This window comes from Peromyscus leucopus, chromosome 1, assembly GCF_004664715.2.
Source record: "Peromyscus leucopus breed LL Stock chromosome 1, UCI_PerLeu_2.1, whole genome shotgun sequence".
NCBI lineage: Eukaryota > Metazoa > Chordata > Mammalia > Rodentia > Cricetidae > Peromyscus > Peromyscus leucopus.
In genome coordinates this window covers 16,960,161-16,984,419 of record NC_051063.1, presented here as the reverse complement: position 1 = coordinate 16,984,419, position 24,259 = coordinate 16,960,161, and the positions used below count along the sequence as shown (strand labels likewise).

The 24,259-nt window shown below is 38.8% G+C and overlaps 1 protein-coding gene across 3 annotated transcripts in view; it reads left to right on the top strand.

The window, feature by feature from the left end:
* Positions 1-24,259, top strand: part of Smc5 (structural maintenance of chromosomes 5) — a 72,825-nt gene that overhangs the window by 33,825 nt on the left and 14,741 nt on the right. For all 3 annotated transcript variants that reach the window (XM_028893962.2, XM_028893953.2, XM_037205304.1), the window contains exons 11-17: positions 3,404-3,517; positions 7,114-7,208; positions 9,074-9,206; positions 10,099-10,272; positions 10,366-10,535; positions 13,247-13,370; positions 13,781-13,903. In XM_028893962.2, coding sequence (XP_028749795.1) covers positions 3,404-3,517; positions 7,114-7,208; positions 9,074-9,206; positions 10,099-10,272; positions 10,366-10,535; positions 13,247-13,370; positions 13,781-13,903 — 933 coding nt within the window. The remainder of the gene's footprint in view (positions 1-3,403; positions 3,518-7,113; positions 7,209-9,073; positions 9,207-10,098; positions 10,273-10,365; positions 10,536-13,246; positions 13,371-13,780; positions 13,904-24,259) is intronic.

Sequence of the window (24,259 nt, the reverse complement as noted above, 5' to 3'; positions counted from 1 at the left end):
GAAACAACAGCAAAGAGAATATTTTTTCAAAATTAAGAAGAGAATTTATATTTAGTGTATTTTCATCTGCTGTGGACTGAAAAAAAAATCCTTGCTATAAGTTATAATGCATGTAATTACTTACACATTTTTAAAAAAAAAAAAAAAAAAAAAAAAAAACAGTCTCAGTAATAGTTCAGAACTTAACCAGATTTGTCATCTGATTGTCTTAACTACATAGCTTATCCCCAGGTCACATCACTAGTTGGAGTATATTTACATTCTTAATAACATCTAAGTATTTAAGATAAAAAGATGTATTCTACTTTTTCAGCCTTCATGTAGTGACTTTTCACTTTTTTTTTATTTTTATTATTTAGAAATTTCCTATTTATTTTACATGCCAACCATAGATTCCCCCTCTCCTCTCTCCCCACCACACATCCCCATTCCCACCTCTCCCAAGGCAAGGTCTCCCATGGGGAGTCAGCAGAGCCTGGTACATTCAGTTGAGGCAGGTCCAAGCCTCTCCACCCTGCGCCAAGGCTGATGTTCCACCATAGGCACTGAGCTCCAAAAAGCCTGCTCATGCACCAGGGATAGATCCCGATCCATGGGCCTGGGGGCCCCCCAAACAGTTCAAGCTAAACAACTGTTTTGAGTATCCAGAGGGCCTAGTCCAGTCCCATGCAGGCTCCACAGCTGTTGGTCCACAGTTCATGAGTTTCCACTAGTTTGGCTGGCCGTCTCTGTACATTTTCCCATGATCTCAATGTCCCTTGCTCATAGAATCCCTCCTCTCTCTCATCGATTGGATGGCACCTACCTGGCCATGGTTCTCTGCATCTGCTTCCATCAGTTACTAGATGAAGGCTCTATGATGACAGTTAGGGTATTCACTAATCTGATTACTGGAGTAGGCCAGTTCAGGCACCCTCTTGACTATTGCTAGTAGTCCAAGGTTGTGTCATCCTTGTGGATTCCTGGGAACTTCCCTAGCACCCTGTTTCTCTCTGTTCCCATGATGTCTTCATTTATCATGGGATCTCTTTCCTTGCTCTCCCACTCTGTCCCTGTTTGACTTTTCACTTTTCTTGCTTCGCTTTCCCTTCATATCTATATGTATACTTACCTAACCCTTAAGTCTACTTAAATGAACCTACATTGGCAAGTTAAAAATATATACATTGAAAGTGTTAGTCATATAGCTTGTTCTGTTTCTGTGATTTATTTCTAATAACTCCAATCTAGAATTGGAGAAATGTGGAAAAGATTTACAGGTATTATTCTCAAAATAATATTTATAATAACAACTGTACTTTATATTAACACAGTAATATGCATAATGAAAATTCATAAAGATACTGATAGGTGAGATGAGTCACCTTTTATTTTCACAGTGGAATACAATTCAACCATTAAAATACTGTTGTGGGGCTGGGGTGATAGTTCATTTGGTAAAGTGCTTGCAGAGAACTGAATTTGATCCCTCAGAACCCATGTAAAAAACCAACCGTGCTGGTGTGCTTATAATCCTGGCACTAGGGAGGTGGGAGCAGATGGTTCACTGGGGTTCTCTGCCAGCTATTCTAGCCTGCTCGGTGAATACCGGGCCAGCAGGGGATCCTACCTCACAAAACAAGGTAGATGGCAGATGAGGAACAATAATGATTGTCCTCTGACCTCTACTTATACAAATCTATATGAACGTGTATACATGCATATACATATACAAATAAAGCTATAGGTTAGGTCTAATAATAAGTGAATGAGTTTATGACATGGTAATGAATTATAAAGTCGGTTGAATAGGGTATGTAGAAATTTTTCATTTAAAAAATGTGAAACAGGAGACTACATCAACTAGATGATCTCAAGAGTGGTATCTGCTTTACTTTCCAGTCTGTATCTTACTCCTCTGTGAAGGTGCAACTCTAAAATTCTTTTAAAAGTTTAATTTCCACTAAATACCAGAAAGAAAGGAGCAGGATTCCAAGAAACAGGAAGATGAACTAATATGTTGGATAAATTTTACTTGAGGATATGCATTATCCCTGGAAAAAAGGATAAATTATCCACTGTTAGAATGGCACAAACTGGCTAGTGACCAGAATGACTATTTGTGAGATTTCAAAGAATTGAATGGCTGTGAGGTGAACTCTCTACACAAGATGAGGGCTTTTGGTTCTCAAATGGAAAGATACTTCTAATAAATACACCCTGGAAAAACTTGAGAACCAAATCCTATGCTGGCTCATCCAGAGCAATTATTTTTGTCCAGTCTAAAAGTTGAAGCGAACATCAGCTTACATTTTCATTCATTTGCACTTCCAATAAAGTAATTAAATATGAAAAGAAAAAGTGTGAAATGACAGACACCAGAGTGTGTGCTTGGATAACTGTATCTTACAGAGATTATTGTCTGTGCATTCCCATTTTTCTACACTGCTACTGTTTTCTAGAGAATAGTATTGACCAATGTTTATATAATAAACCTTTTTTTTTTTTTTAAGCAATATTGGAAATTGAATCTAGGACCTATTATGTAGTAAACAAGTGCTCTCCCACTAAGCTATATCACCAGACTAGAGCCCTGGTTAAAAATAGCCTATTTCATGATAGAACATCCTATGTGAATACCTTGTCCTTCATCTAGCTTTCCTGTGAAATCTAATAGATTGAGTGTTCTCTGTATGGTGCTTTGCTTTGCATTTTGCTCATTCGTCTGTTATAAAGATTTAATATTCTTGAGACAGTTCTTCCCTTACCTGTTTTAATATCTTTCATAGAACTGAACCACCTGTGCTGTAGTGTCTAATTAGTAAATATTTTTTAACATGTTAGTAAAAGTTGTGTGTGGTGGTCTGTGCTTATAATACCAGCACCTATGAGGTTGGTGTAAGAGAGGACCACAAGTTTGAGGCCTGCAGCACAAGCCACATAATGAACTGCAGGTAGAATCACATAGTAGGGAAAAAAATCAAAACCCCAAGTAACTTAAGTTTATGTTGTAGTGATGCAAACCTTTGACTTCTTGAGGGCTCCGATAGCTGATTGACATAACAAGTTTTTTCCACGTGTCTTGTGAAAGCATGGTTTTGTACCTATAAGCTATTGCTAAGTATAATAGGAAGTGTTTTTGAAGATTGAGAAGAAAAGTACTAAGTTTGGGGAAAGATAGGAGCTGTTTGTATTTGTAGGTAGCAGTCTCCAACTTGAGTGAGTTAAGCAGAAGGAAACTAAAGCTGTATCTAAGATCATTAAAAACTCATTGTGTAGCAGAGCCTCATGTGGTTGTTCTGAGTAACAAATGAAATGTTTTGAAATTACTTAGCAGTAAATTTAATCTAGTCAAATCCAAGATGTATGTGCATACACTCTAATATCAATGGGTTTCAGAAAAACTAATTTTTCCCTTTTTTAGATTAATATGAAAGATAATAAAAATGCAAAATATGTTGAAAATCATATTTCATCAAATGACTTAAGAGCCTTTGTGTTTGAAAGTCAAGAAGATATGGAGATTTTCCTCAGAGAGGTAAGTAGTAACCAGCAATGTTACGATTGACAAGGCACCTTCTGATTTTCTCCTTTGTGGGTTTATAATCTTCTGTATTCTCTGAAAAAATATCATCTTCCTTATCCTCAATACACTTCCTCAGTTTATTAATGTAAAGTGACCTGAGAGAAGTTTTAAAATGTTAATATTTCGGGCTGGAGAGATGGCTCAGTGGCTCTGCTCTTCCAGAGGTCTTGAGTTCAATTCCCAGCAACCACACGGTGGCTCACAACCATCTGTAATGAGATCTGGTGCCCTCTGCTGGCCTGCAGGGACACATGCAGGCAGAACACTGTATAGATAATAAATAAATAAATCTTAAAAAAAAATGTTAATATGTCCATCACAACTGAAACTCCTCCATTCTACTTGCCTCAGCATTGTTTTCTCTTACAGTATGGAAAAAGTTCAGGTTTGAGTTTGTTTGTTTTGGTTTAGTTTAGTTTGAGTTTTTATTCCTTTTGGGGTAGAGATGGTTTTTTAGTTTGGTTTGGTTTTTTGGGTTTGTTTGTTTGTTTGTTTAAGACCAAATTTCTTACTCACCTAGAACTTACCAGTTAGAGTAGGCTGGCTGGCCAGCGAAGTCTGAGAGATCTGCCTATCTCCACCTCCTCCACACTGGGATTACAAGTATGCACGTCTGCCCCCACTCTTTTTATATGGGCTCCGGGGATCAAACTCTACAAGGCACACACTTTACTTCTTAAGCCTTTTTCCCAGCCCAATGTTTTTGGGGTTTTTTTGTTTTTTGTTGTTTGTTGTTTTTTTTTTTTTTTTTTTTTTTTTTTGAGATAGGGTTTCTCTGTATAGCTTTGCACCTTTCCTGGATCTCTTTCCATAGACCAGGCCGGCCTCGAACTCAAAAAGATCCACCTGCCTCTGCTTCCCGAGTGCTGGGATTAAAGGTGTGCACCACCACCACCACCACCACCACCACCACCACCACCACCACCCGGCTCCAATGTATTTTTTACATACCAATGTATTTTTTACATATCTTTTGTTAAATGTATGTTTTATGGCCTGTCTTAGTTGGGGTTTCTGTTGCTGTGAAGAGACACTCAGACCACAGCAACTCTTATAAAGAAAAACATTTAACAGGGGCCAGCTTACAATTCAGAGGCTTAGTCCATTATCAATGAATCATGTGTTCTTGCCCTGCATCTTTGCCAGCATGTGCTGTTGTATTAGTTAGGATTAGCTAAGGATCAGAACTGATGGAATGAACATGCATACATATGAAAGGGACTTATTAGAGCAGCTTATAGTCCAAGTAGTCCAATAATATTGTCTCCTAATGGAAAAACCAAGGATCCAGTAGTTGTTCAGTCCACCAGACTAGATTTCTCAGCAATCCCGTCTGGTGCTGGAGTCCCAGGGAGGTTCTGTACACCTGCAAGTTTTCTGTCCCTGTTGGAATCCCAAAGAAGTAGGTTCTAACACCAGCAAAGGACTGGCTAGGATAGAAGAAGTTGCCAGTGAGCGAGGGCAAGCAGACAGAAAGCACAGCTTCCTTCTTCCTTGTCTTTCGTGTGGGCTGCCACCAGAAGGTGTGGTCCAGATTTAGGGTGGGTCTTCTGACCTCAACGATCCAACCAAGATTATCCGTCACAGCCATTCTTTGTTTTATTGATCTTTGCCATCCAGACTGGGATAGGATGAAATCTCAGAGTAACTTTAATTCACATTTCCGAGATGGCTGAGGGTGTGAGCATTTCTGTGTTTCTCGGCTCTTTGTTTCACCTTTGGGAACTCTGCTTAGTTCATGCCTCATGTTTTAAAATGGCTTGTTTGTTTTCTTGATGTTCCACTTTTTCTTGGTTTGTTGTTATTTATATATTCTATACACAAACCCTTTTCCATGAGTGAATTTTTTATTTTCGATATTGCATTTTATTTATCTAGCATTTCTATTAAAATCTGTTTGTTTACTATGTCCACTAGGATTGGCCATTTGTTTATTCAGTATGGTAATAGTTTTCTTGAACAAGCTTAACTACTTTAAAATTTGTGTGTGCTAAATCTGACATTTGTGTTCCTGTGAGGTCGGTTTCTGACTGCTTTTTCTCTTAGCTATGATAGCATTTAATTTTCATACATAAGAATTTTTATTGCTCACTAGAGTTGCAGATCATACACCTAGGGTCAGTTATCTTCTGAAGAGACTGACTAGCAGTGAACTTAATTGGACTCAAACTTCAAACTGTTAGCAACTGAAGGGTGTGTGTGTGTGTGTGTGTGTTGGCATAGCATGTGGAATCCAGAGGTCACCATCTGGTGTCTTCCTCTTTCCATCCACATAATTTTTTTCCAACAGAGGTTTTTTTGGTTTATTACATGATATAAAAGTGCTTGCAATGACACTCCAGAGAACAGGTCCTGCACCTCGCCAGGGCAGCCCAATAGACCCATAGACGAGGGACCTTGAACCAGACGAATGATTCCTTGCAGTGAACACTTGAAAGTAGAGATGTATGGACCAAGTAGTATATGGTGTGACTTGTTGGGTCACACTGCAGCTTCTATGATGAAATTTTTAAACCCTCCCCCTCTTTTTTAAATTTTTCTCATTTTATTTTCTTCTTTTTTTTCTCCTGAACTTTATTTTATTGGGAGTGAGGTGCAGGGGTGGAGGGTGGATGTGAAGGGATGGGGAATGAATTGGATCAAGATAGATGATGTAAAAAACACATAGAATAAATTTTTATTATTAAAAAATTTTTAAGTGCTTGCAGTGGATACAGAATGCTGAAAATCCAGTCATAGGAAACTCCACATTATTTTTTGAAACAGAGTCTCTTGCTTAATGTGGAACTTACTGATTGGCTAGGCTGACTGGCTAATAAGCTGTAGGGATCCTCCTGTCTCTGTACCTACCCAGTGCTTTGGTTATAGATACGTGCTGCCCTACCCAGCTTTTATGTGAGTACTAGGTATGAACTCATGACAGGCACTTTATGTACTGAGCCATCTCCCTGGCCCTCCTGCTCAGCGCCCTCTCCCACTTCTGTTTGCTGCCTTCTCATGGTCCACTGCAAGTTATCTATGCATTTTCAGTTGAAGAATCAGCCAAAGATTGAAACAGATTCGAGTATTGTGAAGCTTCTCACTTGGCAGAATCCTGCCAAGAATTATTAATGAAAGTATAACTGCCATCTATATATTTTGAAGCCAGTTCCAAACATTCTGTTTCATCTGAAAATTCGGTACATATTTCTGAAAGAAATGCATTCTCGGATGGGTGTAAGGCCACATACCTGTAATCCTAACTCTTGAGAGGCTGAGGCAAGAAGATTGTGAGTTTGAGGCCAACTTGGGGTACATAGTGAGTTCCTGTCCACAGAATAAGTAAGACCCCATCTTGAGCAAAAAAAACCAAAAGCAGAGAAACCCATAAAGTAGAAAAGCTCATATTGAATTTGTGGGGAGTAAAGTTAAAGGGAAAAAATAAAAGATAATGAATGCTTTGCTTAAATTGCTAATCATCCTAGCAATGCTAGTGGGAGTATGGTGACTTTAGAAATTATTTCAATTAAGCACATGGTAATTAATATTGTCTCTTATTATTGATTTAGGTTCGTGACAATAAGAAGTTAAGAGTAAATGCTGTTATTGCTCCCAAGATTTCATATGCAGACAAAGCACCTTCAAGATCTCTGAATGAGTTAAAGTAAGTTGAAAGTATTATTAGAACTAATTTGAACACTGAATAATTTTAAGTGATTTTTAATCACATAGTGTTTGGTGTAAGCTGTATTAATCTGTCTTAGGTGATCTGCTGAAGTCTAAGCAGAAAAGTTCACACTTAGGAATGTGCCAGGTTTCATGTTTCATACAGGTGATTTTTCAAATTAGAACAGTATCAGATTAGTTAAAAAAACATACTACATATCTTTTACTAGAAGTAAAAGACATAGGTTAGCCATTGGAAGTAGGAAGTAATTTCTGTGCCGGGTGGTGGTGGCATATGCCTTATCCCAGCACTTGAGAGGCAAAGGCAGGCAGATCTCTGTGAGTTCGAAGCCAATCTGGTCTCCAGAGCAAGATCCAGGACAGCAAGGGCTCTTAAATAGAGAAACCCTGAGTCAAGAAAATTAATAATAATAATAGTAATAATATCTGTAAGGGCTAAATGTAAAGAAATGCAGTTTTATACAGTTATATGTAAATATCTAATCTCTGGATATAACTAGATATTCTTTTGTTTGTTTGTTTGTTTTGTTTTTGTTTTTTCGAGACAGGGTTTCTCTGTGTAGCTTTGCGCCTTTCCTGGAACTCACTTGGTAGCCCAGGCTGGCCTCGAACTCACAGAGATCCGCCTGCCTCTGCCTCCCGAGTGCTGGGATAAAAGGCGTACGCCACCACCGCCCGGCTATAACTAGACATTCTTAATTAGAAATTAAGAACAGGAACAGAAAAAGATAGTTTGTAAAAAATATTGTAATCATAAAAGGCTTAAGCTTAGCTAAACTAAGCTTAGCAGCAAGGAAGAAAATAGCACAAGTGATTTTAAAATGTAAAAAGCCTTTTTCTCTACCATTATTAAAATGTGTCTTAGTTACTTTTCTTTCTTTGTTTTTTGTTGTTGTTGTTTTGCTGTTGTTTCATGACAGAGTCTCACTGTGTAGCTTTGTCTGGAACTCACTGTGTAGAACAGGCTGGCCTTGAACTTACAGAGATCCACCTGCCTCTGCCTCCCAAGTGCTGAAATTAAAGGCATGCGCCACTACCTCCAGCTTTAATTACTTTTCTATTGCTGTGAAGAGACACATGACAAAAACAACTTTAAAAAAAAGAACTTAATTAGAGGCTTGCTTACAGTTTCAGAGAATTAATAGAATCCATGACCACTATGGTGGGGTGCGTGGCCGTGGCCCCTAGCAGGCAGGCAGGCACTGGAGCAGTGGCTGAGAATGCACATCTGATCCACAGGCACAAGGCAGAGAGAAAATGGGCCTGATTGTCGGCTTTCAAAACCTCAAAACCCAGCCCCAGTGACACCTCCTCCAGTAAGATCACACCTCCTAATCCTTCCCAAACAGTTTACCAACTGAGAACCAAGTGTTCACACGTGAGCCCGTGGGGGCCACTCTCATTCAGACCACCACACTGTCTGTGACTTACTGCTTATTGACTACTGTCAACAATCAGGTCGTATGTCTGTGAGTGCACATATGTGTGTTCCTGTATGTGGAAGACAACCTCAGATATCATTTCTCATACTTTGCTCTCAGACTTTTTTTGTGGAGTGAGAGAAAAGACAAAGTCTCATACTCTCCTAGAACTTACCAAGTAGGGTAGACCGTGTTGCTTGAGGCCCCAGTGATCCACTGTCTCCACCTCCCCGTTGGAATAATAAGCCAATGCCACCTTACCTGGAGATTTTGTATGGGTTGTAGGGTTTGAACTCCAGTCCACAGCATGCAGACTTTTTTATTGTACTTGCAAGGCAAGCATTTCATCTGCTGAGCCATCTCTTTAGCCTGGTAATCAGGTTTTTAAAGTAGTATTTTATATTGGTCCTTTTCTTTTCAGACAGTATGGCTTTTTTTCATATTTGCGAGAGCTGTTTGATGCACCTGATCCTGTGATGAGTTACCTTTGCTGCCAGTATCATATTCATGAAGTTCCTGTGGGAACTGAAAGAACCCGAGAAAGAATTGAACGGGTAAGAAAGTAAAGATATAGAAACTCTCTTTTTATTTAACAGTTGTAGTAGGACATAAAACTGGGACTATTAACTAATATTTTATAACAGAAGTGATAGAATTACCCAAAACAAATTAATAAATACTTTTATTTTTTAGAATAATTAAGTAAAATTAAAACTTGCCTGAATGCTCTTAGCTTATTCTGCCTTACTTGATGTATATGATGATTTAATCTCTAAAAATCTTGTACTCTAGATCATATTATCTTTCAAGTGTACAATAGAATGGTAGGGGATATAGGTCTATTCTGGTAAGCTTTCACTTTCTTAAAGCTTTTATTTAAGACTGTCTCAATAAACAAATGGCCACTTTTCATAGGATTATTTTCTTAGCAAATAAATCCTTAAAGTTTTTTGTAAGCAAGGACAGAACAAATCTCTCTTAGAACAGGCTTTTCTTTTTATTGTGAGAGGTTTGTTGTTGTTTGTTTTGTTTTTGTTTTATGAGACAGAATGTCATGTTGGCAGGCTCTCCTTAAATTACTGTGTAGCTAAGTCTGGTCTTGAATTCCTTAATCTTCTTTCTCAGCCTCCCAAATGCTGGGATTACAGTTGTGCACCACCATGCCCAGCTTAGACGGTTTGTTTTTCAAACTACTAAGTTTATGTTTTGATACTGTGTGAACTAAGACTCAATTACAGGCCTACCTGTAGTTCTCTTCATTATCCTCCTTTATGTTGTTTCCAGAACATTTACCACATTTTAAAGATATTGGTTAGGTAGTGTTATTTTAAGTCTGGTATATTGGTCTTCTAGAATTCTCCTGGTTTATGTTATTTTTTTAGTCCTTTAAAGCATGTATCATAGTTTTTAATTAGAATGTTCATGAACTCCTACTTTATGTTATAGGTAATACAAGAAACTCGATTAAAACAAATTTATACAGCAGAAGAAAAGTATGTGTTAAAAACTTCTTTCTATTCAAATAAAGTTATTTCTAGTAACACATCCCTGAAAGTAGCCCAGTTCCTCACTGTCACTGTGGATCTAGAGCAGAGAAGACACTTGGAAGAACAACTGAAGGTTGGTTCACTGCATATAGTTACTAAATTATTGGCTGGGTTTTAATGCTTTAGAAATTGAAAAGTTTGCGTTAACAATTTGCATATCCCATAGGAAATTAATAGAAAATTGGAATCAGTGGAGTCAGGATTGGTGGCCTTGCGTGACACAAACAAGCATCTCGAGCTCAAAGACAATGAGCTGAGACTGAAGAAGAAGGAGCTTCTTGAAAGAAAAACCAAAAAAAGACAACTGGAGCAGAAAATCAGCTCCAAGCTTGGAAGGTATCTTGTAGCTTTGGGTGGGGAGTTGAACGAAACACGGCGTGCGTGCCTACTGGTTCAATCCTGTAATGTCAGCGACAGTTCATAGTAATTTCTGAAGTTTCAATGTTAATGCTCTAATTACAGTTGTGGTCCATAGGGCAAGGGCAGTCAGACCAAAGTGTTTTCTTTCCAATCCTTTGACCCATTTAATGCCTGTGAATATAAATGTTCAGAATACAGTTAGAAATTATATTGGTACAGGAAAATCGCAGTTGTAGGTTCTTTCCTAGGGCCTGTGACGTCTCTAGCCATGGGTAATTGACTAGGGTTATAATACCAGATGTGAAATACGGCCTATTGAGTGGTCCTTAAGTCCAAGTAGAAAGCTATTGGTTACCCCCAAGATGAAAGTGCTACTGTTGCACTGTTGAGGATATTTTGCTGGCCTGCTAAACATGCCAGCATAGACTAAGGGCATTTCACCAGACCCACCATAGATAAAGAGCTACAAGCAGTCTATGGCTGTTAAGAGATGGGGAATCAGTTTTCTCTGGGGAAGAGCTTCCTGATAGGTTATCTAATCCCAAGTGGTCAGCCCTGAATACATGTACATATGAAAACCACTAAATGAACTCTCACACACACACACACAGACATGATAATAAATCGTGAATTTGAGAGGGATGGGGCATAGAGTAGTTGGAAGGGAGGAGGGAGGAATGTAGAAATGATGTGAATGCAGTTGTCATACTAATTTCTCAGAAAATAAATTTAGATTCAAAGAAATGGGAAAGTAAAAAATAAATTTTTAAAGAAGGAAACAATAAAATATGTTAGGAAATTTTTCTTGGTTTTTAAACTTTTCTTTTTAGCAAATAGCTTCTTTTCTGGGTTTTCTTTTTCAATTTTTGGCCTTGTTTATCACCTTTAATCCTTCATTTTAATCCTATTTTCAATTGTTGATAAACCATTTAAGCTTTACTGTTGGACCTATTGCTGAAAACTTTTCTTTTGAAAAATCTAATCATTTTTGCAACACAATGACTTTTTGCCAGTTACCAGCCCAAATGTTATTCGTGTTCTTTCTACACTTTGTACTTCTGGGGTGATGGTTGGACTTTTTATGTAGTTAATCTAAAATACTATTGCAAAAACCTTTTTTTATTTTTATTTTTTAAAAATTTCTTGCTGGCCTCCAACCTTGTGCTTCCTAAGACCAGCTTTCATAATTATTCAGAATCTTGTTTTTCTCTTCAGCAACTCTTCCTTGTACACCATCCCCTGTTCTTGATGGTTCTTGTTTATTACTACTTCTGCCCTTTTTTGAGCCCCTTGGAGTCACCATGGTTTAATGGAAAGACCATGGACACTAAGTTGGTGTTAAACTTATCCTACCACTTAATATCCATAATTGTAGCAGGAATCTTAAAAGTTCTTATTAATAAAATCAAACCTGAGGCCAGTTATTGGGGTGAATACTGGAAGGTCAGAGAGACAGAATAAGCCACAGCTATCTCACCTTGCCAATTCTTCAGCTGGTCCTGTTTCCTCAGACTGGAAGCTGCTGTGTCCTCATCCCGAATGGGTCTCAGCTGAATTACTGCTCAAAAGCCTGAATGCTTAACCAGCCAAAATGCCTAACCAGCCAAATGCCTAACCAGCCAAATGCCTAACCAGCCAAATGCCTCTAGTTTCTGGTCCTCACGCCTTATATACATTTATGCTTTCTACCATCACTCCCTAGGATTAAATCCTTGCTTCCTGGGATTAAAGGCATGAGTCACCATGCCTGGCTGTTTCCAATGTGGCCTTGAACTCACAGAGATCCAGAGGGATTTCTATCTCTGGAATGCTAGGATTAAAGGTGTGAGTGCCACCATTTCCTAGCCTTTGTATCTAGTGGCTGTCTGTTCTCTGACCCCAGATAAATTTATTAGAGTACACAATATTTTGGGGAACACAATACCACCACACATAATCTTAGGTGATTTACTTTTCAAACCTTTGTTTCTTAATTTATAAAATTATTTTAATGATAATTTTAGGACTCTTGCATGGGGGCAAGTTTTAGCTCATGTAGCTCAGGCTGGCCTCACACCAGCTGTGTAGCAGAGTGTGACCTTAAACCTGTGATTTTCCTGCCTTTGCCTCATCACCACTCCTGATTAATGCTGCTACAGGGGATTGGGTCCATGTCTTTATGCTTTGTTGGGCAAGCACTCCACCAGTGGAGCTACATTCCCAACCCTGGGTTGATTTTTCTTCTGTTTTTACCAATGGATCAGCTCTACCTGCTTAAGGATTGTGTTTCATGAACAATGTGGTAACAGCTTATATTAATAAATAAATTCTCGGCCAGATATTATGCTATGTTATGTGTTTTTTCTCCAAAATTCAGCGGGAGGAAATTTTATCATCTTCAGTTTATAGATGAAAAAGCTTAAGCTCCTTATCAAGTTCTCCTTATCAATGAATAACAAAGGGGCAATTCAAGCTCCCTTTCTGCCTCCATCAGCACCATTCCTGACACTAGACTGTGCCAGTCATAGAACTGCACAATATGTTTTGATCCTGAGTGATTTGCATTAAGAGATGCTTAATCTAGGAGCTAACATTTATACTTTTGCTTATTATTACTATATAACCCCGAAAGCTTCAGGGGACTTAAGGCTTTGGACTTGATCCTGTGTTTAGCTCTGATCTCTCCATCATGTGTGTCTGTCATACAGTATAAGGCTGATGGAACAAGATACTTGCAATCTGGAAGAGGAAGAGCGAAAAGCAAGTACCAAAATAAAAGAAATAAATGTTCAGAAAGCAAAACTTGTTACTGAATTAACAAGCTTAGTAAAGGTAAGACAGTTTCTTAATTTTTGACATTTAAAAAAAATATTGCTAGATACTAAAATTTAGTAATTTTTACAGGATTTTATGGGAAATAATCTCTTAAGTGTTTTTCTGTTTTAGTAATAATAAGCAAGAGTTTTTTATGATTAGTTTCAGCTTAAGTTTTAATGCTTACAGAGAATTTTAAAAGTTACTTATTAAGCTAATTATTTTCTTCCAGATGACTTAAATATATAGGAAATTACCTTTTTTAAGTAGTTTTATATGAACTATTTGATGGAGATGTCAATCAGTCACAGTAGGAAGATGTTAATTTTTCATGATTCATAATTTAGTTTTGAAAAAAAACTGGCATTTTTCATAGTTGTAAAGCTTAGGCAACATAAAGAAAATTCTTATGGGTTGTTTGCTTGTAGATTTGCACTTCTTTGCATATACAGAAAGTGGATTTGATTCTTCAGAATACTACAGTGATCTCTGAGAAGAACAAATTAGAAGCAGATTACATGGCATCATCTTCACAGCTGCGTGTCACAGAGGTAATAAATGTTTGTCTTTGTTTTTTTTTTTTTTTTGAGTCCATCCTCAAACCAGTTTGAAGTATACATCACATATTATCATTTGTAATGTGCAATTGTTGTATCCTATATGATTTAAATTTTAGAGGCCAGTGAGATAGCTCATTGGTTAAAAGTGCTTGCCACATAATGGCACTGACTGAAGCTCAATCTCCAGAACCCAGGAAAGGTAGGAGAGAGCTGACTCCACAGAGTTATTAGTGTATATACCTGTGCTCTCAGACATAATAATCATTATTAATAAAATAAAATACATTTTGTTAATAAGGGAGCAGTACTTGAAATGTGTAAGAGTGGATGGATTATCACAACAGTTTAACCTTAACTTTAATATTTGGCAGTGGAGTAATAAAATTGTTCAAGAAGTAGGGAATACACAAACTTAATTCTAAAGATGTAGCATCAGGGAGATGGTGACAGTTATTTTCCATTTTCGTTTTTTTTTGTTGTTACTTAGTTTTTAATGTCAAATTCCTTTCTCAAAAATAGGACAACTTGTGCAGTGACAGAACTGAACTTTGAGGAATCCCTGTCGATGTTCTACAGTCCTGTTCTGATACTAACCACATACAGTTAGCATCACGTTGGACAGTTTATAAGGAATACTCCTGTAGACCACTTTTCTTAATTCACTGCTGTAAATTCAAGGAACCTAGACCATCTGTACTTATGACTATCTAATACAAAACCCTGGTTTTCTATGGCCCCTTTGTGGTGGGTAATGCACTAGAAGAGCACAGAACTCTGAACAACACTTTTATCATAATGAGACATACAGAACAACATCTGAGAGGGTCCTGAGAGGAGTCTCAGTGCCCTTCTCATGAGGAGTTGTAGTGTGTCACTGTCCCGATGATTCCTTGTGCTTACCAGCCAGGATGCTGCACCACGCTGCAGGATTTCTATTGAGTTTCTATTACATGGGCATAGTTGCATCATTAGCTATGTGATTGTACTCAGTCTCCAGACCTCCTGTTTTAAATTTGGGAAGTCATGGTAAATGCTGATGTCATATGGCTCACAACTCTCTAACTATAAGGTTAGTCTTTCTGACATTGCCCACTAACATCCTGAGTTTACCCCCTTAAAATATACTCAGGTGTGATCCAAGGAATTCTTGAATAAAAAATAATCTCTTAACACTCATTTTCAAAGACTAATCACATTCTTCACTTCTACCTGAGAACTCCAGAATACAATGGGACAACACAAGGCAGTAGGAACGTCAAAACTAGCCTGATGTTATCAAGAACCCCCAAATCAAACTGCCACTGGGCACTCTTCTCTAAAGATATGAGGCCTTTTAACCATGGAAAGCTCAGCTGTCTAGTATGAAAAGAGCCGAAACTGAGAGAGACTGTTCAGACTAGAGAATAGTCTAATAATGCTGGCATTGTCTAGACTTAAGAATCTCAAACTTCTTTGAAGAACTTACTGAAAAGAGTAAAAGCTATGTCATAAAGGGACAGTGATACATATACTAACTGTGTAGTTGTGAGTCTGAAAAAGAAAGAAATAAAATGGCATATTACTTGCTGTTTGTTGTTTTAGATACCAATATTATTATATCAGTTGATGCTTTAGGACAGGGAAATAAGGAGTGTTTCAGTATTATTCATTGTCAAAAGCCAACAGATAAACTTTCTTCCAAGAAGCTAAGAAGGTATGATTATCATGTAAAGTATTTGCACAAAGATAGTCATGTACAAAGAAGAGGTGTTAAGAGTTGGGGCAATAGAACTTAAGAGCAAATGTTTTGTGTATAAATACATGGGCTATAAAAATTACTGCTGCAAAATGCAGGTGGAATTATGGCCAGGTGGATGCATGACTATAACCCTAGTAGCACTTGAGAGGCTGAGGCAGCAGGATCACTTGAGCTTCAGAGTTTGAGGTCAGCGTAGGCAATATGGACCCCCATCTCAAATAAATAGCCAAATATAAATCAGGTTCTTAAATATGAATGTCTATTCTCTACTAAATTTTTTTTTAGGTAAATTTTAACATCTACAGAATATGAAACATACATATAAAAGAAAAATGTTTCAGAAAGGGTAAAAATAGAAGAATCATGGCTGTGGTTATCTTTTTAGAGTGATAAAAATATAACATTAAATTTATAATGTTTGCCGGGCGTTGGTGGCGCACGCCTTTAATCCCAGCACTCGGGAGGCAGAGCCAGGTGGATCTCTGTGAGTTCGAGGCCAGCCTGGGCTACCAAGTGAGCTCCAGGAAAGGCGCAAAGCTACACAGAGAAACCCTGTCTCGAAAAAACCAAAAAAAAAATTGTAGGAAATGGTCAGGGGATTGTGGTGAAGCCCCTTGAGGATAGGCCAGTACCTTTCCTACTTGTTTATGGGTTAGGAGATGAGCTTAATCTTTGTTTGTTTTAGTTGTTAGGTTTTTTCTCTACTTTGAAATAACCTACAAATAAAATTAATTTTTCTTCAAGACAAACAAAAGTGAAATGAAACAAACTCTAAAGACATTGAGTTAGAAATAACCAGAATAACTTCATAATATATTTTCTCTAAATGGGGCTGGGAGAGGTGAGTAGACAAGCCTAGCATGGTGGTACATGGCTTTATTGCCTGCACTCAGGAGGCTGGTCAAGAGGATAAGTTTGAGGATACCCTGTACTGCACAGTGGACTCTTGTTTCAGAAAGAGAAAAAAAAAAATCACCCTCCCCTAAAGAAAATAAAACATTTCCTCTTTCCGTCTGCATAGCCTCAAAGTACTGTTTTGTACTGAAGTGGCTCATCGGATAAAATAGTTGATTCTGAGTCTAGAAAAAGAAATGTGTGTGTAAATAAGCATAGGTAGACCTTGATTTTTGTCATGCATGAAAGCAAAACGAACAATCCCAGAAGACAACTCTGTGAACCTAAATGAAGACCTTTTTTTTGGGGGGGGGGAGCCTTTCCTGAAACTCGCTCTGTAGCCCAGGCTGGCCTCGAACTCAGAGATCCATCCACCTGCCTCTGCCTCCTGAGTGCTGGGATTAAAGGCGTGTGCCACCACTGCCCGGCATGAAGACTCTTAAGTGGCCATAGATGATGGGATAGTAAGTTGACTGTATCAGGAATGCCTAAATCGACATTTAGAACGATTCTCTAAAAATCTTACTAGATTAGAGGACATTTAGAAAAGCCAGTTCATTATTTTGAATAATTCTAGAGAAATGAGCATTCGTCCTGCTTTTTTTTAAATAGTGGGGGTTGGCGGGAGAATGAGAGAAGGTCTTGCTGTTTTTTTTCTTGGCTGGCCTGAAACTCACTGTGTATACCAGGCTGGCCTTGAACTTATAGAGATTCACCTGTCTCTGCCTCCCAAGTGCAGTTATTAAAGGGGTGTGCCACTGTGCCCATTATTATTTGTGTGTGTACATACATGTCATTGTCTGCAACTTTTGTGCAGGTGCCTGCAGAGGCCACAAGAGGGTGTTGGCTCCCCAGGAGCTAGAGTTACAGAGTTGTGATCTTCTGCAAGAGCATTATGTGCTCTTAACTGCTGAGTCATCTCTCTAGCCCCATCGTCATACATTTAATATATGAACTGTTTATTACCAGGAATAAAGAAAGAAAGAAATAGGATCTTTATAGATATATTCTAGCTGATGAATGAAGAAGAAATGATAGTGTTAGAGATGTGTGTCCTGATGACATATTACCACTTACGAAATGACACTGGGAAATAACCAAATTTCTCTCTGTATAAGCTTCTATCTAGAACAAGGTATTGTGATCTCAGAACTATTGGCATTTGGATCAGGTAATTCTTTCTGTAAGAGACTTACTATCCTGTGCATTGGCAGCTCCACTGACAGCTCTACCTAAAAAGAATGAATAGTACCACACACACACACACACACACACACACACACACACACACTCACTCACTCACTCACTCACTCACTCACTCACCAGTGGTGGCAATTAAAATTTCTAAAGGCATTGCCACATACACGCTAGCAGGCAAAACCACCTCTAATACAGAACCTCCTGTTTGCTTTTTTTTGAGACAGGGTCTCGTGTAGATTAGACTGACCTCAGACTTACAGAGGTCACCTGCCTCTGCTTTTTGCTGACTGGCATCATCAGGGTACATCACCAAACCTGGCAAGAAATGGGTTGCATGGATGGCTCATTGGGTAAAGTGATTGCTTTACACGCATTAGAGCCTGAGTTTAGAATCTGTGTAAAATGCCAAGCACAGCAACATGTCTGTAACTCCAGAGACAGGTGGATCACTTAATAAATAAACACTGTTGCAGTTTTATGTATCCCTCACCTGCAAATGTTTGTTCTCAGAAGCGTTTCCCATTTCAGATTCAGATTTTGGAGATTTGTATTATACATAATGAAATGCCTTAGGGATGGATCAAAGGCAGAACACAGTTGCATGATATTTTATGTACACATCATACACACAGTGTGAAGCTAAGGTGATACCTGTTTGCTGCAGCTGTGTCTTGACTTGGGCTTACCATGGATGAAGGGAGGGGCTTTGCACTCGTTGAATCATGACAGGGTTTCTGAATAGGAACTCAGATCTCCAGATAGGGATGCTCCAGCTATACTACCAGATTCCATTTAAGACAAAGGAAGATCGAAATTCATAAGCTTGTGTATTAAACAGTCAGTTTAGGGCTACGATTTTTAAATCTCAAATTTGCTATGAAAATTTCAAGTTAGCGTTTAAGAAAAATATCTAATGATTTTCATATTTTCAGGTATGTGTTTTGTCTAGTATCTACGGCATAATTAGCAGTCAATTAGGTTGGATCTGGGTATATAGGCGTGGTTATAATCCCTTCACTGAAAAACTGAAGAAATACATTAATTTATAGCCAGTGTTTTACTAATGGCATGATACTTAGAACTTAAATTTAATTCTGTTCATATAGGAAGTAGCTTTTATTTTGTTTGAATCTTATTTTATTTACTGAACTGTTAAGTAGAACAGGGAAGTCAGTGGATAATTCTTTTTTCCACAAGAGGGCCTTCCAGGAAAAGCTTTTCCTAGTTTAGTATCCATCAGGTATTTCTGTACAACTTTCCTAACAATTCAACTTTCCATAGAAAGAATTTCAGAGAGTAGGTAATAATCATTTCTTAAGATACATACTTAAAGTAATTTTTTCTGAACTATTAATTGAAGATGTTTGGTAAATTTTGGAATTGCTTTGTGTCTTAAACAGATAGATTATTTTCTATACTCAGTTAACTATCTAAGGCTAGAGTTGAAGCAAGAATCCAAATAGTCTTTGATTAACTTGGCTTTACAGCTCTATCTTATATAAATGTATATTCTTTTTTTTTTTTTTTTTTTCCTGTTCCACCAACAAAGATCAATAAGAATTGTGCTTTAAAGCAATCAGGGGCTTCTTTCTTACTGAACTACCATGGGGCTTATACTGTCTTTGGCTACTTCCTCACTTCCCCATATCTTTTGTTATTTTTTAATCAATTTTTTGAAAATTTTATACACGAATGCACTACATTTATATCATTTCTACTCCCTCTTCAGTTCTTTTAGTATTTCCCCAATTCCTTCACAACTTCATGACCTCTTTTTTATAATTATAATTGTTACATACATATATACACATATCTGTGTGCATATGGTAGTATGTGTGTGTACATACAACCTACTGAGTCTAACTAGTGATGCTCATATGTACATACATTTAGGGCTGATCACTTCAGATTGGACAACCTATAAGAGGTCTTGTCCTTCAGCAGCCATTGATTGCTTATAGTTCTTCATCTAGGTGTGGGGCCTTGTGCATTTGCCCTGTCCCCTTTGGTGTATCCAGTGGTGTGGTCAGTGTGCAGGTCTTGTATAGACACCCATGTTTATGAGATTTCATGGCTATAGCATCTGCTCATATCTTAGTATCTTGCAGTAGGCATCTCAGTCCTTTGTCTCTAAAAATATTTCCACTCATCTTCCATGATGTTCCTTGAGCCTTAGGTGTGTGGGGCGGGTAGGGGGTTGTATTATAGATGTACTAATTGGGTCTGTGTACCCCTTATTCACTTATTCTTTACATTTTAACAAATTGTAGATCTCTGTAGTAGTCTCCATCAGCTACAGAAGAATCTTTGATGAAGGATAAGAGCTGCACTAGAATACAGTTAGAAGTTACAGGTTTAGGAACATGACAATAGTAGTTTCTCCTCTAGGGTCTGTGACCTCTCCAGCTATGGGCGGTTGGCTAGGTTAACAGGACCAGCCATGAGTTCCTTCCTATTAAGCAGGCCTTAAGTCCTGTCAGATGGCTATTGTTATAAAATGCCATCATCACACCATAGAGGACATTTTGCCCAGCTGATGTGCTTCACATGGTTAGCAGCTAGGTAGAACTTTTGAGTACTTTTCTCCCTTGGCAGCATGCATAGCACCTTCTCATACTGTGAGAGCTAATCTTCAGAGGGGAGGCTTCTAGAATTCTTTCAAGTCCTGTGTCTAAAGTGTGCAGTATCTTCATAGTGTTTTACCTTAAGTTCTGAGAAGCAGCCAAAGACAATGACAATTGCTTGTGTTGTTTTAAGTATCTCTTAGACATCCCCACCCCAACAACTCAGAGGCATCGGGAGCTGCGGTGTGTCACGCAGTGTACCCTTTTGTCCAATCAGCTCCACCCACAAATTTTCATTGCAGTGAGTTGTTGGTCTGGTTCAAGGCCTCTGGCCTCTAGCATACTGTCGTCAATGGACTCTCACTGAAACTCCTCTGAGGGCTGTGCCGTTGCCCAGAATCTGACTGGTCAGCCACCTGAGACCATGTTGGTGTCCAGGGGCCAAGCTGCTGCTGGGTCCATACAGATCTGGGTGGCCTGTGTTGCCTAGATGGTGACATCTGGGCCCAAGCTGCTGCCGAGGGCCATGTCTGGGTATGTGACCCTGCTGCAACTGGTGTCTGTGTAAATGTCCATGGCCTGTAATACCACAAAGGGTCATGGAACCATGCGTGTTGAAATCTGAGGTCCATGCTGAGTCAGCCCTCTTCTTCACTGACACTGGGATGGCTGGCCCCTGCCCCTCATGAACACTGCAGCAGGAGAGCTGGCTCCATACCCCCCCCAACCCCTGCACTCAAAGGAGATGGCCTCACCCCTCCCATAGGCATGGGAGAGCTTGCCCTGTTGGCATGGGCATAGGAGAGCTGGCTCCGCCCCTCACCTGAGGGGGCTGGCCCAGTGGCCAAGACTGACCAGCTCAGCTACCACCCAAACCCACATCCTGGGCCTTGGGTGGGCCCATCCTAACATCTATCCCATTTATGACCTGCTGGAGCACATGAAGGGCCTGGTCCTGCAGAATGATATCCACAGGATCTCTATGATTCAGGGCAACAGCAGGATGCTCAGACTTTAAATTAGCTTTAGCAAAACAAAACAAAAACTTAAAATCTACATTTGGAGCTACTTATTCAGATAAGTTTTTTTGTTTATAGTTTTTTTCCCCAGAAGATGAAAAATGAATGTAATTGCCCTTATTCAGCTCGACTTTCATGTTTATAATCTATTAAATGGCATTCTTAGTAGCTCCCTTGTGTATCCAGAATGTATTGTAAAATACATTTGCATATATACTTTATATATATATTTGTATACATATGCCTAACTATGTGCTTCCTTGTCAAGATGGCTAAGCTCAAAATAGTGGCATTGAAAACATGTTATAAAAATGACAAGAAAATGAACAAAAACTTTGTCATGAGGTACTGTCACAAACAAATATGTATAGAAAGGCTTTTCTCTGATAAAAATTTTGTTAGGAAAATGCCACCAAACAGAAGGAAACTGTTAAATGAGGTTTTGGCCCTTCTCAGTCTAGAGCTTCAGATAATCAGCTCAGTGATATTTCGTTCCTACAATATCCTAATATTTCAGTTTAGCAAAGTCCAGAGAAACAGGAACCAGGAATAGAAGCCATGAGGAATGTTGAGTTCTACCCAGCTGTCCTTTGTTTTACATTGCTTAAGTACAATGGCCCTTAGAGAGTAAAGTAGGGCAACTGGGAATCTTTGATAATTTGTTCATTTCTCTCAGGCTAAAGGAATTTATTCAAGGAAACTATAGTAGTAAGTAATTGGATAAAGGCTTGCTTCTATTTCAGTTCAATCCAATATATAACCTTTTACTTTTTGTAGTTTTATCTCTCTTTCATTTGCTTGTTGTCAAACTGGTGAACATGTCACCCATCCAAGTCCCTCAGATATTAATCAGATAGACTTGAGATATGACTAGGTCACCAACCCCCTGCTTTTGTGTGTGTGTTTTTTAATGAGTCTAGTTTGAAACTTAGTACAGAGTAAGATAAACGTATTTTCTCTATTAGAAACCTTCTCATCCCTAGTTCTATAGCCTTAGGCAAGTTCACAGTGCCTCTCAGCCACATCTAAAAGATAACACATTTCCTAAGATTATAATGGGTATTGAATGGACTGATCTGTGGAACAGTAGTTTTGCTAATACTTGGTCAAGAAGTGACATTAGATAGACTAGGCACCCTCCTCGGCACACATGAAACTTGAAAGTCTGGCCCTTGTCCACCTTGATAAGACTAAATTTTTTTTTTTTAATTTTATTTATTTTATTTTACAATACCATTCAGTTCTACATATCAGCCACGGGTTCCCCTATTCTCCCCCTTCCCACCCCCTCCCCTTACCCCCAGCCCACCCCCCATTCCCACCTCCTCCAGGGCAAATCCTCCCCCGAGGACTGAAATCAACCTGGTAGACTCAGTCCAGGCAGGTCCAGTCCCTTCCTCCCAGCCTGAGCCAAGTATCCCTGCATAAGCTCCAGGTTTCAAACAGCCAACTCATGCAATGAGCACAGGACTTGGTCACACTGCCTAGTTGCCTCCCAAACTGATCAAGCCAGTCAACTGTCACACCTATTCAGAGGGCCTGATCCAGCTGGGGGCCCCTCAGCCTTTGGTTCATAGTTCATGTGTTTCCATTCATTTGGCTATTTTTTTTCAATAATTGAGTAAAACCGAAATTTATTATAAGCCACAGTCATCCTAGGGACCTCCATGCTATACATATAGCCTTCATGGTTCTATGGGTTGTGGTCTGATTGTTCTTTATTTTATATCTAGAATCCACTTATGAGTGAGTACATACCATGACTGTCTTTCTGGGTTTGGGTTACCTCAGGATGATTTTTTCTAGTTCCATCCATTTGCCTGCAAATTTCATGCTTTCATTGTTTTTCTCTGCTGAGTAGTACTCCATTGTGTATATGTACCACATTTTTTTCATCCATTCTTCCGTTGACGGGCATCTAGTGCTACAATCAAAAACACCAATGACAGTCAATGTTGGAGAGGATGTGGAGCAAAGGGAACACTCCTCCACTGTAGGTGGGAATGTAAACTTGTACAACCACTGTGGAAATCAGTATGGCGGTTTCTCAGAAAATTAGGAATCGAACTACCTCAAGACTCAGCCATCCCACTCTTGGGCATATACCCAAGAAATGCTGATTCATACCATAAAGATACATACTCAGCTATGTTCATAGCAGCACTATTTGTAATAGCAAGACTAAATTTTTATATACTTAGATCCCTCTCCTCCAACCATATTAGGTTACTTACTAACAAGAATGTCTTTGAGGCTTCCATGCCTATATATTCATAATCTTCTGTCCTTAAAATTTCTTTACTAACTGGTTCTCAGTAATATTTCCCCATTAAAACTGTGCACTTGGGGGGCCTGGAGAGATGGCTCAGCATTTAAGAGCACCACTGGCTGCTCTTCCAGAGGACAAGGGTTCAGTTCCCAGCACCCACATGGCAGCTCACAACTGTCTGTAACTCCAGTTCCAGGAAATCTGCCACCTTTACACCAATGCTCATAAAATAAAGTTAAATAAATTAAAAAAGAAAAAAAAAAGTGTACTTGGCACAGTTCAGCATTCTGACCTTTCTACATCTATTTCCTACTTACATACTCTGTCCATACTATTGTCACTGAAAAGCATTTATTATAACAAAGAGAATATGTGCTGTATAGGATGAGCATGGTACCTCATACCTGTAACTGCAGCACTTGTGAGGTAGAAGCAGAAAAATGAGGAGTCTAACGCTAACCTTAACTACATAGTAAGTTTGAGGTGACCCTGGACTATATGAAACCCTATCTCCAGGGTAGCAGTTTCTTTTTTCCCCCTTTTGGTTTTTAAAATTATTTATTTTGTTTGCTTGTTTGTTTTTGAGATTATAATTACAACATTGCCCCCTTCCCCTTCCTCCCTCTAAACTCCTATATATCTGCCCCACTCTCCTTCAGATTC